Genomic DNA, 15,940 nt, shown 5'->3' with positions numbered 1-15,940 from the left:
CGTACCTAAGAAGGAGCCGAATAAGTTTTGGCTAATTCAGCATCTGTCATATCCCAAGGGATCCTCTGTTAACGATGGGATTGTTGAGGAATTGTGCTCCGTTGTGTACACGTCATTCGATGCGGCTGTGCAGTGGGTGCGGAGGTATGGGGCCGGGGCCTTGTTGGCAAAGATTGACATCGAGTCAGCGTTTAGGCTTTTGCCGGTACACCCGCAGAGCATTCCTTTGTTAGGTTGTTGGTGGGAGGGGGGTTTTTACTTGGACAGGTGTTTGCCTATGGGCTGTTCGATTTCTTGCTCGTTGTTCGAGACTTTCAGTACTCTTTTGGAATGGGTAGTTAGAGATGTTTCGGATGTTCCTTCGGTCATTCATTACTTGGATGATTTTTTGTTTGTTGGTCCACCGGATTCAGCGGTCTGTGGACATCTACTGGCTACCATGAAATGGGTGGCCGGACAGTTCGGTGTTCCTTTGGCGCGGGATAAAACGGAGGGCCCATGCACGGTGTTGAGTTTCCTAGGGATTTTGATTGATTCTGAAAAATGGAGTGCAGGTTGCCGGACGACAAGTTGTTGTTGCTTAAGCAGGAGGTGTTCAGTATCGGAAAATTGTGGAAAACGACTCTGAAGGAGTTGCAGTCGTTGCTTGGCCGCCTGAATTTTGCGTGTCGTATTATGCCGATGGGCAGGATTTTTTGCCGCAGATTGTCCAGGGCTACGGCAGGGGTCCGGTCGGCCCATCATTTTATCCGTCTGAGTAGAGAGCATAAGGACGACCTGCTTGTTTGGCAGCGTTTCTTGGAAAATTATAACGGCAGGTCGCTTATTCAGCGGGAGGATCTGAATGTCTTTGACTGCGAGATCTACACGGACGCAGCAGGTGGAGTTGGTTATGGTGCCTATTGTGGAGGAAAATGGAGTGCGGGGGTGTGGCCGGCAGATTGGAGAAGAAATGGGCTTACCAAGAATTTAGCGTTGTTGGAGCTGTTCCCAATTGTGGTGTCGGTGTTTATTTGGGGCGACATTTTTAAGGACCGGCGGGTCCGTTTTCATTGTGATAACTCGAGCGTGGTGTCCGTGATCAACAGCCTATCATCTTCCTCCCCCCCCGGTAATTAGGCTGGTTAGGGAGTTGGTGTTGAAGTGTTTGGATTTGAATGCATGGATTTCGGCGGTGCACGTGCCAGGCGTTCAAAACTCTATAGCCGATGCTTTGTCTCGTTTGCAGTGGGAACGATTCCGGAAATTGGCACCAGATTCGGAGGCGACGGGAGCAGGATGTCCTTCGCATTTGTGGCAGATTGTTGCGGACGGGGAGGTCGATTGATCCAAGCTTCCGTGTCAAGCAGGACATGGTCAGAGTATGCAGCGGCATGGGGTATGTGGGAAGGTTGGTTGGCCCAATGCGGCTCGGTCGAGTCCGACAGCGATAGGACACTGGCGTTATTGGCCCTGATAGGTAAGGTAGTGGAGTGGGGTTGGTCTGTGTCAAGGTTGAACAAGATTATTGCAGGTTTAGCTTTCGGTTTTCAGTTGCAGGGTTTAAGGGATGTTACCAAGGATTTCGTGATAAGACAGGCATTGAAGGGTTTTAGGAAAGGCAATGTGACTTTTGATAAGCGCAGGCCCATTTCTTTTGGGATGTTGCAGCAGTTAGGTGAGGCTTTAGGGAACATTTATTGTTCTCAGTTCGAGGTGGTACTGTTTCGGTTGGCCTTTTCTTTAGCATTTTTTGGCGCTTTGCGCTTGGGAGAGTTGGTTTCCCCGAGCAAAGGCAAGGCGGGTGGTCTTCTAGTGGAAGATGTGGATTTTTGGGATGGCGGTATCGTCTTCTGGATCAGGCGTTCAAAGACTGATCAGCTGGGTAGGGGAAAGAAGGTAGTGTTGGGAAGGGTTGCTGGTAGCGATATGTGCCCGCAACACTGTTTGGAAGCATATTGGAGTATGTGCCGGGTTAGGTCAGGCCCTTTGTTACAACACCAAAAAGGGGATTTTCTGTCGCGTTTCCAATTTGTAGCCATATTGAAGAAAGGCTTGGGATTCCTGGGTGTTAACCCGGATAATTTCGGGTCGCACTCATTTAGAATTGGGGCCGCTTCCGAAGCCGATGGTTTGGGCTTGGGTCCGGATGTGATTAAGAAAATAGGCAGATGGAGTTCGAATCGTTATATGTCTTATGTTCGACATTGAGTCCATGATGCTGGGGCAAGCTTTTGCGTAGTGTTAATTGTTGTTATGTTTTCCAGGTCGGACCCCCTTCTTGGCTTGGATTGTTGGACACTCTTTCGTTTACTGGGGTGCCCTCCGGGCTGATGCTAGGCCGAATGGTAGGCAATTGGGTTTTGGTAGGGATGCAGTGGTCATTCGATGGATGGGTTTTCGGGGTATGTTGTGGCGTAGTTTGTTGTCGGAATTTTCCCGCGCCGCCCATTTGGATCGCCCCCCGGACATCGTGGTTGTTCATCTTGGAGGTAACGATTTAGGAGCAAAACCAGTGAGGGAACTGATTCGGGATATCCGGTTCGATTTTTTGAGACTGTGGATATCTTTTCCTGGTGTAATGACGGTTTGGTCGGACATTGTGCCACGGCGGACATGGCGGGAGGCCCGTTCTCATAAAGGGATTAATAGGGCCAGGGTGAAGCTGAATAGGATGGTGGCGAGCTTTGTGTCTCGGAACGGGGGCATTGCCGTGAGACATTTTGAACTAGAGTCCGGGATCGGTAATTTTTGGAGGGAGGACGGAGTGCATCTCAATGACATTGGTTTGGATTTGTGGGCCCTCGGTTTACAGGAAGGAGTCGAAAGGGCTATGGCGGTGGTGGGGCACTCACGAGCCTGAGGTGGGTCAGGGCTGTTCATGTGTGGCGGGGGGTGGGGTTCTTGGAGTTGGTGATGATGCTAATAGGGTTGATCTGGCTTCTGTTACGGGCTCTGGACGGGGAGTTTACCTCGGGAGCTTTGGGGTTTGTTTGCCCGAAACGGGTTACATGGTGCCCTCGAGCTGCTGGTTACGGCTGAGGGTAAATAAGTGTTTTAGGTTAAAATTTTTGTGGTGGCTTTCTGCCTATTATGAGCCAGATTTTTTAGCTCCAAGAACCCTCCCCTCAAGGTTGTTTACATTTACAATGGTATACATGTTGTTATTCATGTAATTGTTTGTTAATAAAATGGCCGCTGTGGCCAAATTATCCAAAAGAAATTAATGTGTTTGTGTGAATTTCTAGGGTGGGTAAATGGAGTTGTTAAGGGAGCAGGGTAGTTGGGGCGGAAGATTACCTACAAAAAGGATCCTATATTGGCGATACGCGGTCATGTGATTTTCTGGATTTTATTTATGATATTCTATCTCTCAATATTAAAATTAACCTACCCTTAAAATTATAGATTGTTCATGTATTTGTCAGTGGGCAAACTTACAAAATCGGCAAAGGATCAAATACTTATTTCCCCCACTGTATGTATATCTCTATTAATCAGGAAAAATTAGGTGCAGCACCAGCAGAGCAGTATATGGTTCTGGACTTCCCAGGCAATATCACCTTCTTATTTATTTTGGAGTTAGACTTTCCTTTTTTTGACTATCTATCTATCTATCTATCTATCTATCTATCTATCTATCTATCTATCTATCTATCTATCTATCTATCTATCTATCTATCTATCTATCTATCATCATCATAATCTATCTATTTCACCCACCTCTCTGGTTTCAGGGGTCTCCTGTGACATTTTTACCCTTAATACTGCTGCTCTTCCCTTGCTATATCTCCCTATGTAGCACCAGATAAGTAATTCCAACCTTATTACCACACATGAATTAATAATATGTTGGTACCATACAGGTATTTGGGGAAGGAAAAAGTAAACTGCTTCACATGCCAGCTTTTGCCTGCAGTCAGGATTTTACGTTCTCATCGATAAGATCGATGTGTGTCTTTGTGATTTGTGTTAGTCCCTTATGTGTAGCTGTGCTGCCTCAATGCTAAACTGAATGTCCATATCTGAACACCTTTCTTTTTTTAATCTAAAAAAAATCTGCTTGCATTAAAGGCGTTGTTATTCCCCCGATTTGATGTTAAAATATACTTATTTTACCCTAATCAACCCCTTTAATTTCCATATTTAAACCCTTTTAGCTGCCATTAGGGGTGCTTTTTAGCTTATTTCCTACTACTTTTTTGCGGAGTATTGGGAAAATCTCCAACAAATTTGTGAACAATCCACATCAGAATAGGACATTGACATGCTACAGCTTTAAAAATCTGCACTGCCCGTTAAGTTTTTCTGGAGAAAGCTGCAGCGTGAAGATAGGATCTGATCAAATTCCCTCCAAGCTGCTGCCACCACTGTATTCCGCTTTGATGATATAACAATTTTATATACTGCACCTATGCTAGTCTTCTCGCCGATGAGCTCAGTCTAACTCCACCTGCACCATTGATTTACAGCTTTCCGCATACACTGTGCATAGAAAGCTGCCAATCAGTGGAGCTGAGCGAGGATAGCCAGGGCTCATAATTATGGAGGTCTACATAGCAGGAGCTCATCACTGAGAGGGCTAGCAGAGCTGCAGAAAATAATGCAGTGTTTTATCAAGAAGCTCAGTAAGTGACTCAAATTTGGATTTAGGTTCTATGCCCCTACAGATAATTTTAAAGATGACATGGTGAACGCCTTAAAGGAAAACCTGACCATATATGTTACATTTTTTCTTTTCAATGTCAAACTTATGCACACATTATAATGTCAAGTTAGTTGAAAATATACTATTTACATGCAGATATAGGGGTAAATTGCAGGTGAATAGTGTATAAAGAGATTGTCCAGTACTTTCATATTGATGGTATATTTTTAGGATAGGTCACCCATACCAGATCAGTGCGGCTGTGACACCCAGCACCCCCGCCGATCAGCTGTTCCTGGTGCCGGTGACTGCCGGATGTGCTTACTTGTGGAGCACAACAGCACCGCTCCGTCAACTGCATAGTGGGTGCAGCAAGGTACTGCAGGTCTACACGTATTCATCCTCATAGGGGCAGTACCCAAACATGGCCACTATACAGTTGGTGGAGCTGTGCTATGTAGCTTTACAACTAATTACATCGGCTGGCACTGGGAACAGATGATTGGCTTGGAGGCCGGGTATCGCACACCCACTGATCTGGTACTGATGACCAATCCCAAGCATAGGCCATTTATTTTAAAGTACAGGACAACACCTTTAAATTCTGTTTAGACAGCACATTGGAGCAGTGACTACAGGAAAAAAAAAGTAATATTCTCCCTACAGCTGCTCGCTTCCAGTCATCTGTACAGTGCAAGTAGCAGATACGGTTACGGCTCGCTATACAATGAGCGCACTGTAATCACTCCTCAGCACTTTGATTGACAGTGTGCTCTATATTTTTTTTTGCCTAAAATAGAAATGTGTCATGTTTAACTTTAGGCCATTTAGAGATCAATTCATCTTCAATTTGCTTAACTGTGTACAATAATAGTAATTCTGACCTGGGGTGTCCAAACTTTTACATGCCACTGTATATCCAACTTGGCCCAGTATATAATTCTAGTATTTTAGCCAAGTAGGCATGATTATCAGCAAGATGCCTGCAGAGAAGGGTTGATGACCATGACCACTTGTCTATCAAGGCTAGATTTACATACAGGGAAGAGCGGGCTATATTCGAGGAGCAGGAACAAAAGAAATCAAGTCCAATTCAGGAGAACAGCTGCATTCGCACCATCTTTAAAATTGACATATTTATGGCAAATGTCAGGTCCTCTTTAAGGATAGGATCACACGACAGTATAAAAAAAATTGGTCGAATTTTCATCCAGAAAACTAGGATGATTTTTTTTTTCCCACTTGTCACCCGTGCACAATCTGTTTTTTTTTTTGTTTGCTATACTGTGGCTCCGTACGGCATCCAATTTTTTTTCGGATAGACTTGAATGGATAAGCCAGTATGTTTGAAAAATATGTTCGCGTCCCCGTGGCTGCGTGTCTCGCGGCTGTTCGTTGTGCTATTCCTGCATGTGTTGCTACTGTCGAACAGCCATGAGACATGCAGCCTCAGGGACTAGAACATACTTTTCGACCACGCCGAAGACACTCGGTTAGCACATGAACATGCTCGGATAATGCCTCATCAGAGCACAATCGCTCATCACTAGTGCTGATAAAAAATAAATAATCACCCGCTAAGTCACCCTTTCCTCAGATCCTGGTTCGCCATAATTCTGAAAAGTGAGTCTTGTTTGTTAGTTTACATCTAAATTACTTACAAAGTGTCAGGGTTATAGGCATCGACTGTGTATGAAACTGGGGAAAGGCTGGAGCTACACATGCAGTCTTCCATACATTTTATTTCTTTAACTTAAACCATGAATCTGCAATAGGAGTCTTGAAGAAAGTATGGTTGATCCAATTCCCTTAAGCTGTAATATTTTGTGTAGGACCCAATTCACACAAGGTGAAGAATTTGGCTCAATGGACGTGGAATTGGCATTAATGGGAAAATAAATGCCTAGGCTTTCTGTCCTGAGCACAATAATTGGGTCCCTTCCAATTTTTGCTTTGAAGCCCCCTCTGTACTGTGTATGCCACTAGCAAAATTGGTGCGTGAATCCAAACAGAAGTAGAACTCCAATCCTTCGCTTGGCTCCATAACCTGCGTCCCTGTTTATACGCTATAAGATAGGGAACTGGACAATATTTTCTTGGTTTAGTCTCTTTTATTCAGTGCATGTGAGACCTACATCTAAGAGTCAAAACGAAGATTTTTAATAAAATCAGGGAGGAATCACAAATCGCAACAAAAGGGTTTTACCCCTTCCCGTGCAATGGTTGATTTTGGTTGGCAGGCATCCCCTCCCTCCCCTCCTGCCCCTTCCCTCCTCCATCAGCTGGCAGGGAGCACACAGACCTTACTAACGCCCCCCCTGCTGTTTGCACGCAGTCATTGCATCCAGCAGATTCTTGAAGCAGTCCTCCACTGTCACCAAATGGGGGTTGTCCACAGGGACCTGAAGGTGAGTTTTGTATCCCCCATGCCATCTTCTTTAGCATCTGCATGTCAGGCTGGACATCGCCCATTTCTCCTTCCAATTCATCGCCCGTCCTGGGAGTGTTCCCTGCATGCTGGTGGCAAGTTGTATCTGGCTAACACTGTGGATGGTGGTACAGTTGTGGTTATCATGGCATGCGGACGATGGGGTTGGAAACCTACCTTTTTTGGGGCAAGGATGCATGGCATGCTGTGGAATATGATATCTATTTTATGTTTCTATGTGTGATTCAGTGCCAAACTTCAATGTATCCACTTTTTGTACCTAAAGAATAAAGAATCATCATTTTCCCAATGTTCTCCATCCTTTCCAATCTTCCCCTGCTCGGCAACAGTATGCTCACCATCTCTCTGATGCTACCTGTCCTACCAGCTAGAATAGAGGTGCCCAACCAAAAGTCATTTCTTCTAGTTCTGGTGGCAAAATGCAACCATGCCTGAAAAACATCAATGGGCAAGAGAATGTACGATCTTAAAATTAGGTAATTTTTCACTGATATCTATAGTTTCTCTAAATTATCCAAACTAATGCATTCCAATGGAATCCACTGACCACATTCAATGGGCGTTTGGCCAAGCAGGTGGCCCAATTATTTGATATCATTTTACAATCTCCTACTCATTGAATGGAACCAACACAGGCGGACCATTACCAGATATTAGTGTCGGTGTTCACCTGTAGAACATCAGGTAGCAGAGATGGAGACCATACAATGAAATGAAGAGAAGGTGACCAGACCTACTTACGGGAAAGGTTTCAAGACAGCGTAAAGCTGTTTAATATCATTTTTATCAAACATCCTTCGTTTGGCTTTAAGTCTGGTTACCTTTACTGAGGGCACCTAAATCCACCCTGAGTGATTGTACCTGGCAACTATAAAACGTCCTGGCTTGTCACTTCCTCTAACCATATCTCTGTTAATAACAGCCAGAAAACCTTCTCCTTGCCAGCAAATGCAAAGGAGCTGCAGTCAAGCTGGCGGACTTTGGCCTGGCCATAGAAGTGCAAGGAGAACAGCAGGCCTGGTTTGGTAAGTTCTGTTTCAACATGGGAATTACTACAGTATATGTTTTTTTCTGATACCAGAGGTAGGTAAACAATGACACATTGATGTTAAGCTATCATCATACATGGACAACTTGCAACCGTCACAATTTAGCAGAGACAATCCCAGTAAGGATTGGCCAGGTGGCCAGGTTGGGCTGTTTTGGGGATGGTTCCAGGCTGGGGCTGAGGGCGCGGGTTACATTACCTACTTTGGGAACTTGTTGATAAGTATGCAACGAAGATGAACTGTCATAAATTGTGCCATCTGAAATTTAGTAACACCCTGCTCCTGATGCCTGCCCCAGTTTGGAGAAAATGACCCCTAAATCTATCCATGGCCAAAGTAAAAATAAGCAACATATGATTGTAAATGTAACGCTAGCGGACTCCCTGGCCGAGGGTCGCTTCCGTGTCCCGGGCATTACAGAAAAAGTGATCTCCTGACTGGGTGTGTATGCTGCTACCTTTAAGATAAACCGGCCAGGCCAAGACCTGATGATGTAGAGATGAAAAATGGACACCAGAGTGCAAAAATAAAATTCTCTTTACTAATCAAACTGGTGGAACGTATATACACCAGATAGCAGGCATGACACTTAAAGTGTACATCTTCTGCACAATCCAGAGGCAGGAAATCAACAAGCAAACCATCTTGGGATCCTCCATCTTTCCTTGTGAGTGCTGCATGGGTCCAGGTGGGTCCAGAATACGGCCCCTCACAGCTATTCACAACTTCAAATTGATGTGGGCCACATGACCCTTGACCTGTGCACACTTGTGACAATCCCTTTAGGAGAATACGTATCCCAGCCTGGCTAGTCTTCTCTGTGGCCCTCAGGTCTCTCTACACTTTACCTTCTTACCTAGTATAGATAATGCTTGCTGTAGGCCCCCATTTGCCTGAGATAAGAAATCCTTCTACCACTTAATAATTGTTCACTTCAGATCTTGCTATCCCAGAATGGTCTCCTCCTTTCTTCGCATACAACAACGATAAAACGATTCTGAACAATAGGACCATAGGTCTTTCCCTTTTATCTTACTTTCCACTATCCGCCTGACCAACAGGAACTGAGTTCCTTTTGCCCATATAACTCCTCTCCACATGTTAACAGTATCCTCTGGCTAACTAGATGCTGAAGGCCACAAATTAGATAAAACAATATATCAAGCATGACAATAGATTATATCGACATAAGATCTTCAAGGGGCTGTCTACAGCTTCTCCACTCCGTTACATAAATGCATGAAGGCAAAATGAAGCATGATGGATGGATGTTGAAAAATGAACATTAGTTGTGAATCGCTTACATACAGCCTTGCAAAAAGATCCTGAGGTGAAATTCTCTGGACCAAGACTGGTTTTTGGTAATGGTACATTAACACCTGCCACTTCGGGACTTGACTGCTGATCAGCTGCATACACCAATCGTGGTAATTTACAAGCATGTTTACACAGGGTGACAAACATTCTACATTCACAGAGCAATTGTTAATATGATCATTCTGTGCTCATAGTATATAATTGGTATCGGCAGCACATCATCTGTTTACACAGGACTATGTTCTGCCAACAATGATTTTTAAACCAGCTTATTCGCACCTGATAAACGAGCCGTACTACTTAGACGGGCCAATAATCCACAATGAGTGTACCTACAAACTCTCGTTCCACGATTATCTGCTTGTCTAAATGGACTGTAAGTCTTTACCTCCTGTGAGCTCATGCTCAACTAGTAAGCTTTAAAGTGTTTTTCCAGATGCAACATACATTTCTTCAGTAGCTGCAGATTGCATAATCCTGACAATGTGCAACCTGCACACTATCAGGATTCTTCTTTATTTCCAGCTCCATCTGGTGGTCACACCATCCCAAGTTTGTGATTTGCAATGAAAATTAAGGGAGACGAATGAGGACCTCGTCTGTATGTGACCGCAAGTAGACAAATTACATACTTGTGGCCACTTGATCCCCCGATTGACTGGAAATAAAGGAGAAACCTGACAGCGTACATGTTGCGCACTATTACAGTCAGATAATCTGCTGTTACATAGAGTGACTGCAGATATTTCCTTTTTTCACAAAAGATTTTATAACGATTCAGTCTGGAGATAAGTTCAGAGATGCTTGTGCAGATGCTTCATTTGTGCCAATAGCAAAAGCAACATTGTTTTTTTCTTTTTATTAAAATTAGTTTACTATTCTACATTAGCACAGTAAAGATGGTGAGTGACACCATGACAAGTTAAAGAGGGATTTTGGTTGTTCCAATTATTACCATCAGTCTCTCCACCACATCTAAAATATCCAAAAATAAACATGTGACTGATTGCGACTTGGTTAAAATGGTCACAACAGCTTTATTAAACATTAGAGATGGGCGGATGCCTGGATGTTCGGGTCCGGTGGGTTCGACCGAACAGTTATAAAAAGTTCAGGTTCGGGTACCAGAACATTACTCGGAGCTGAACCCGGACCCCATTTACTTGAATGAGAGGCCCGAACATCTAGTGCTTGCCACGCTGTCATGTGCAAGCACCACTTCTGATCGGAGATGAAATCATCACCGCTGGTCAGAGAGCCGCAGTACCCACGCTGACTTTTGAGGTCTCAGCTGTGATCAGAGATATAAAGTTTACCTCCGGTCACTGGTGTCAGCGGATGGGACTACTGCTCCCATCATCCGACACCTGCTGCTGCCAATAACAGCGAGATCAGGAGCAGCTGATGGGAGTATTCATTAGCTGGCTCTTGCGCTGTAAATAAATATTATTTTTTTTTAAACGGTGTGGGTTCCCCTGTATTTTTGATAACCAGCCAGGCAAAGCTCACAGCTGGGTGCTCAACCCTCAGCTGTCAGCTTCAGCAGGGCTGGTTATCAAGAATAGAGGGGTCCCCACAACATAATTTTTAATTATTTAAATTAATAATTTAAAAAACAGTATTGGGTTCCCCCCCCCCTCCCATTTTTTTACAAAAAGCCTTGCTCGACATCCCCCTGGCGCTGTGTTCGACCCCCAGCCAACAAATCACCGGGGGTCACCGCTATGCATGTCTGGGGCCTACCAGGCTTGAACCAGAAGAAGGCCTCAGGGCGGGAATGCCCACTTCCAGTAGACTGCGGCTTTGGCGAGAATTCCCCCTGTGATCCAGAGAAAAAGCCGTAGGTCAACTATGCTCCTCCAGCCCCAGAGGGTCCGCGAGGGGCTCCTAAAATGCCTTCTGGCACCTCTCGAATTCTCAACTGAATAGCGTTCTGGCGGCAGTAACTGCTGAGCATGCGCTGCAGGGGTGGATAGACTCATTGCTACTGCCAGTGGGGATATGCAGGCCGCAAGAAGCTGCTCCTGCACCACCTGGACCCCATGTACTGCCGTGGCTGCCCAAACCAGGTCCAACAATGCCACCAGATCTGCCATTTCTCCATCTTTTTTATGTCCCGATGCAGCTGGATCCATGAAGCAAGAGGCGGTAACAATCCTCCCTTCCCATTATATAGCCCCCCATAACCCTGCCCCCAATTCCTACCTCACCCATCAGCTTCCTTGCAGGTATCCCATAAAATCCACCCTGTGCTTACTTTTAAACAAGTTAACCCCTTAAGTCCCACTCTGTAAATTATCATGAGGCCTGTACACCCCACCCTTTCTTTCAGGTCTGAAGCCTGTTCACAGACTGACGGATTAGGCAGGTTCACTTGGTGCTTCTTGCCTGTGGCATTAATCGAATGATTGACTAGCCATTTTAATCCACCTTAATCCTTCATCTGCCCAAAGTTATTGAGATAAAATTAGGCTGTTTGTGTTCATGTCCCTGAAACTAAAAAAATATCTTCAACACAGGAGTTATCGTAAGCGAATATGTGACCAAGTCCCCTGGCACGCAGCTCTCTGTATAAATTGCTGGCAGCTGGAGGTACGGGCTGGCTCTCATTATCTTCTCTCTGTGCCAGGCTTTGCTGGAACCCCAGGGTACCTTTCCCCAGAGGTGCTCCGAAAAGAGGCATATGGAAAACCAGTGGATATTTGGGCATGTGGTAAGCACACACACGTTGCAATGACTGTGACATTATAATTCAGTAAGCCATATGGCGCGAACTGCAGGTGTCATTTACAATTCAACATGTGTTTGGTTCAGAATGTTTTCTTCTCATCTGGATGTTGTGTGCAGTACTAAAAGTGCTGTATCTATTATCTATGTATCTATATGTCTATTATCTATCTATCTATCTAATATGTATCTGTCTATTATCTATCATCTCTGTATCTATTATCTATCATCTATCTACAGTGCCTTGCGAAAATATTCGGCTCCCAGGAACTTTTCAACCTTTTCCCACGTATCATGCTTCAAACATAAAGATACCAAATGTAAATTTTTGGTGAAGAATCAACAACAAGTGGAACACAATTGTGAAGTTGAACGAAATTTATTGGTTATGTTAAATTTTTGTGGAAGTTCAAAAACTGAAGAGTGGGGCGTGCAATGTTATTCGGCCCCTTTAACTTAATACTTTGTTGCGCCACAATTTCCTGCGATTACAGCTGCAAGTCGCTTGGGGTATGTCGCTATCAGTTTTGTACATCGAGAGACTGAAATTCTTGCCCATTCTTCCTTGGTAAACAGGTCGAGCTCAGTGAGGTTTGATGGAGATCGTTTGTGAAGAGCAGTTTTCAGCTCTTTCCACAGATTCTCGATTGGATTGAGGTCTGGACTTTGACTTGGCCATTCTAACACCTGGATACATTTATTTGTGAACCATTCCATTGTAGATTTTGCTTTATGTTTGGGATCATTGTCTTGTTGGAAGACAAATCTCCGTCCCAGTCTCAGGTCTTTTGCAGACTCCAACAGGATTTCTTCAAGAATGGTCCTGTATTTGGCTCCATCCATCTTCCCATCAATTTTAACCATCTTCCCTGTCCCTGCTGAAGAAAAGCAGGCTCAAACCATGATGCTGCCACCACCATGTTTGACAGTGGGGATGGTGTGTTCAGGGTGATGAGCTGTGTTGCCTTTACGCCAAACATATCGTTTAGCATTGTTGCCAAAAAGTTAAATTTTGGTTTCATCTGACCAGAACACCTTCTTCCACATGTTTGGTGTGTCTCCCAGGTGGCTTGTTGCAAACTTTAGACAACACTTTTTATGGATATCTTTGAGAAATGGCTTTCTTCTTGCCACTCTTCCATAAAGGTCAGATTTGTGCAGTGTACGACTGATTGTTGTTCTATGGACAGACTGTCCCACCTCAGCTGTAGATCTCTGCAGTTCATCCATAGTGATCATGGACCTCTTGACTCCATCTCTGATCAGTCTTCTCCTTGTTTGAGATGAAAGTTTTGAGGGACGGCCGGGTCTTGGTAGATTTGCAGTGGTATGATACTCCTTCCATTTCAATATGATCGCTTGCACAGTGCTCCTTGGGATGTTTAAAGTTTTAGAAATCATTTTGTATCCAAATCCGGCTTTAAACTTCTCCACAACAGTATCACGGACCTGCCTGTTGTGTTCCTTGGTCTCCATGATGCTCTCTGTGCTTCAAACAGAACCTGAGACTATCACAGAGCAGGAGCATTTATACGGAGACTTGATTACACACAGGTGGATTATATTTATCATCATTAGGCATTTAGGACAACATTGGTTCATTCAGAGATCCACAATGAAATTCTGGAGTGAGTTTGCTGCACTGAAAGTAAAGGGTAGTAAAAAGTAAAGAGTCCAGACCTCAATCCAATCGAGAATCTGTGGGAAGAGCTGAAAACTGCAGTTCACAAACGATCTCCATCAAACCTCACTGAGCTCGAGCTGTTTGCCAAGGAAGAATGGGCAAGAATTTCAGTCTCTTGATGTACAAAACTGATAGATACATACCCCAAGTGACTTGCAGCTGTAATCGCAGGAAATGGTTGCTCAACAAAGAATTAAGTTAAAGGGGCCGAATAATATTGCACGCCCCACTTTTCAGTTTTTGAATTTCCACAAAAATTTAAAATAACCAATAAATTACGTTCAACTTAACAATTGTGTTCCACTTGTTGTTGATTCTTCACCAAAAATTAACATTTGGTATCTTTGTGTTTGAAGCATGATATGTGGGAAAAGGTTGAAAAGTTCCAGGGAGCCAAATACTTTCGCAAGGCACTGTATCTATCTATCTATCTATCTATAATAATAATAATCTTTATTTTTATATAGCGCTAACATATTCCACAGCGCATTACAGTTTGCACACATTATCATTGCTGTCCCCATTGGGGATCACAATCTAAATTCCCTATCAGTATGACTTTGGAATGTGGGAGGAAACCCACACAAACATACAAACTCTTTGCAGATGTTGTCCTTAGTGGGGTTTGAACCCAGGACTCCAGCGCTGCAAGGCTGCTGTGCTAACCACTGAGCCACCGTGCTGCTATCTATCTATCTATCTATCTATCTATCTATCTATCTATCTATCTATCTATCTATCTATCTATTATCTACCATCTATCTATTGTCTATCTATTATCTCTCTATTTCTCTATTTCTATCATTTATCTATGTCATATGTATCTATCTATCTATGTATTATCTATCATCTATCTAATATCTATCTATCTATCTATCTATCTATCTATCTATCTATCTATCTATCTATCTATCTATCTATCTATCTGTCTATCTATATATATATATATCTCTATTATCTATCTATCTATCTATCTATCTATCTATCTATCTATCTATCTATCTCTATTATCTTTCTGTCTATCTCTCTATTATCTATCTATCTAGCCTGCAGTGATCCTTAACCTACTGAACCACCGCACAACCAGCTCTACCCTCTCCTAGTGTATCCTCACCCATCCCCTGCAGACTGTGAGCCCTTGCGGGCAGGGTCTTCCCTCCTTCTGTACCTGTTAGTGCCTTGTTTATTGCTCATGTTTATTGTATTTGTCTATATTTGCCCCGTATTCACATGTAAAGCACCATGGAATAAATGGCGCTATAAAAATGTATAATAATAATAAATAGTAATAATAATAATCTATCTATTATCTAACTATCTATCTCTCTATTATCTATCTATTTATCAATCTATCTATCTATCTATCTATCTATCTATATATTATCTAACTATCTATCTATTATCTAACTATTTATCGCTCACCTGTTGACAGAAAGCAAACGGAGAGCAAGGGATGGGAAAGGGACTATGAGGATGTGGGATGGGAGTGGGCTACAGAAGTGCATGGCAAAATATCAAAACCTATCCATGGATGTCAGTAATGATAGACTGATCCACCTGTACCTGACATAAACCAAGAATACCGCTGAATTAACCATTTTGTTCCCCTCTTGACCCCTCAGACTGGATCTGACTATATCATTAGCTTTCTTAAGTTAGAAGAGCTCTGGATAATACCATGTTTTTTTTTTTCTCTGAACAGGTGTCATCCTGTATATTCTTTTGGTTGGATATCCTCCATTTTGGGATGAAGATCAGCACAAACTCTACCAGCAAATTAAAGCCGGAGCATACGATGTGAGTGGACAACCCGTCCTCGCGTATCTCGTACAATACTCTATAGGGTTACCAGAAGATACCTAAACCTGCGGTATATAATGTGAGAATATGTAGTTAGGCCTTATACGTCTCTCCATCTAGTTCCCTTCTCCGGAGTGGGACACGGTGACACCCGAGGCTAAGAATCTCATTAACCAGATGTTGACCATTAACCCTGCCAAGCGTATAACCGCACACGAAGCTCTCAAGCACCCATGGGTCTGTGTAAGTGGTGCCATTTTGTGCTGACTTTCTGCTATGATTAGGAT

The 15,940-nt window shown here is 43.6% G+C and overlaps 1 protein-coding gene across 22 annotated transcripts in view; it reads left to right on the top strand.

Annotated features, from left to right (window-relative positions):
- CAMK2B (calcium/calmodulin dependent protein kinase II beta) overlaps positions 1-15,940 on the top strand; it is a 181,075-nt gene that overhangs the window by 129,346 nt on the left and 35,789 nt on the right. For 17 of the 22 annotated variants that reach the window (XM_077262711.1, XM_077262700.1, XM_077262713.1 and 14 more), the window contains 5 exons: positions 6,963-7,035; positions 7,999-8,101; positions 12,072-12,155; positions 15,556-15,650; positions 15,774-15,896. In XM_077262711.1, coding sequence (XP_077118826.1) covers positions 6,963-7,035; positions 7,999-8,101; positions 12,072-12,155; positions 15,556-15,650; positions 15,774-15,896 — 478 coding nt within the window. The remainder of the gene's footprint in view (positions 1-6,962; positions 7,036-7,998; positions 8,102-12,071; positions 12,156-15,555; positions 15,651-15,773; positions 15,897-15,940) is intronic. The other 5 variants (XM_077262714.1, XM_077262702.1, XM_077262698.1 and 2 more) reach the window with 1 other exon arrangement.

The sequence above is a fragment of the Ranitomeya variabilis genome, chromosome 5 (genome assembly GCF_051348905.1).
Source record: "Ranitomeya variabilis isolate aRanVar5 chromosome 5, aRanVar5.hap1, whole genome shotgun sequence".
In the NCBI taxonomy this organism is placed as follows: Eukaryota; Metazoa; Chordata; class Amphibia; order Anura; family Dendrobatidae; genus Ranitomeya; species Ranitomeya variabilis.
Note: the sequence above shows the minus strand (reverse complement) of the source record. Positions and strands in the feature narration are given on the sequence as shown.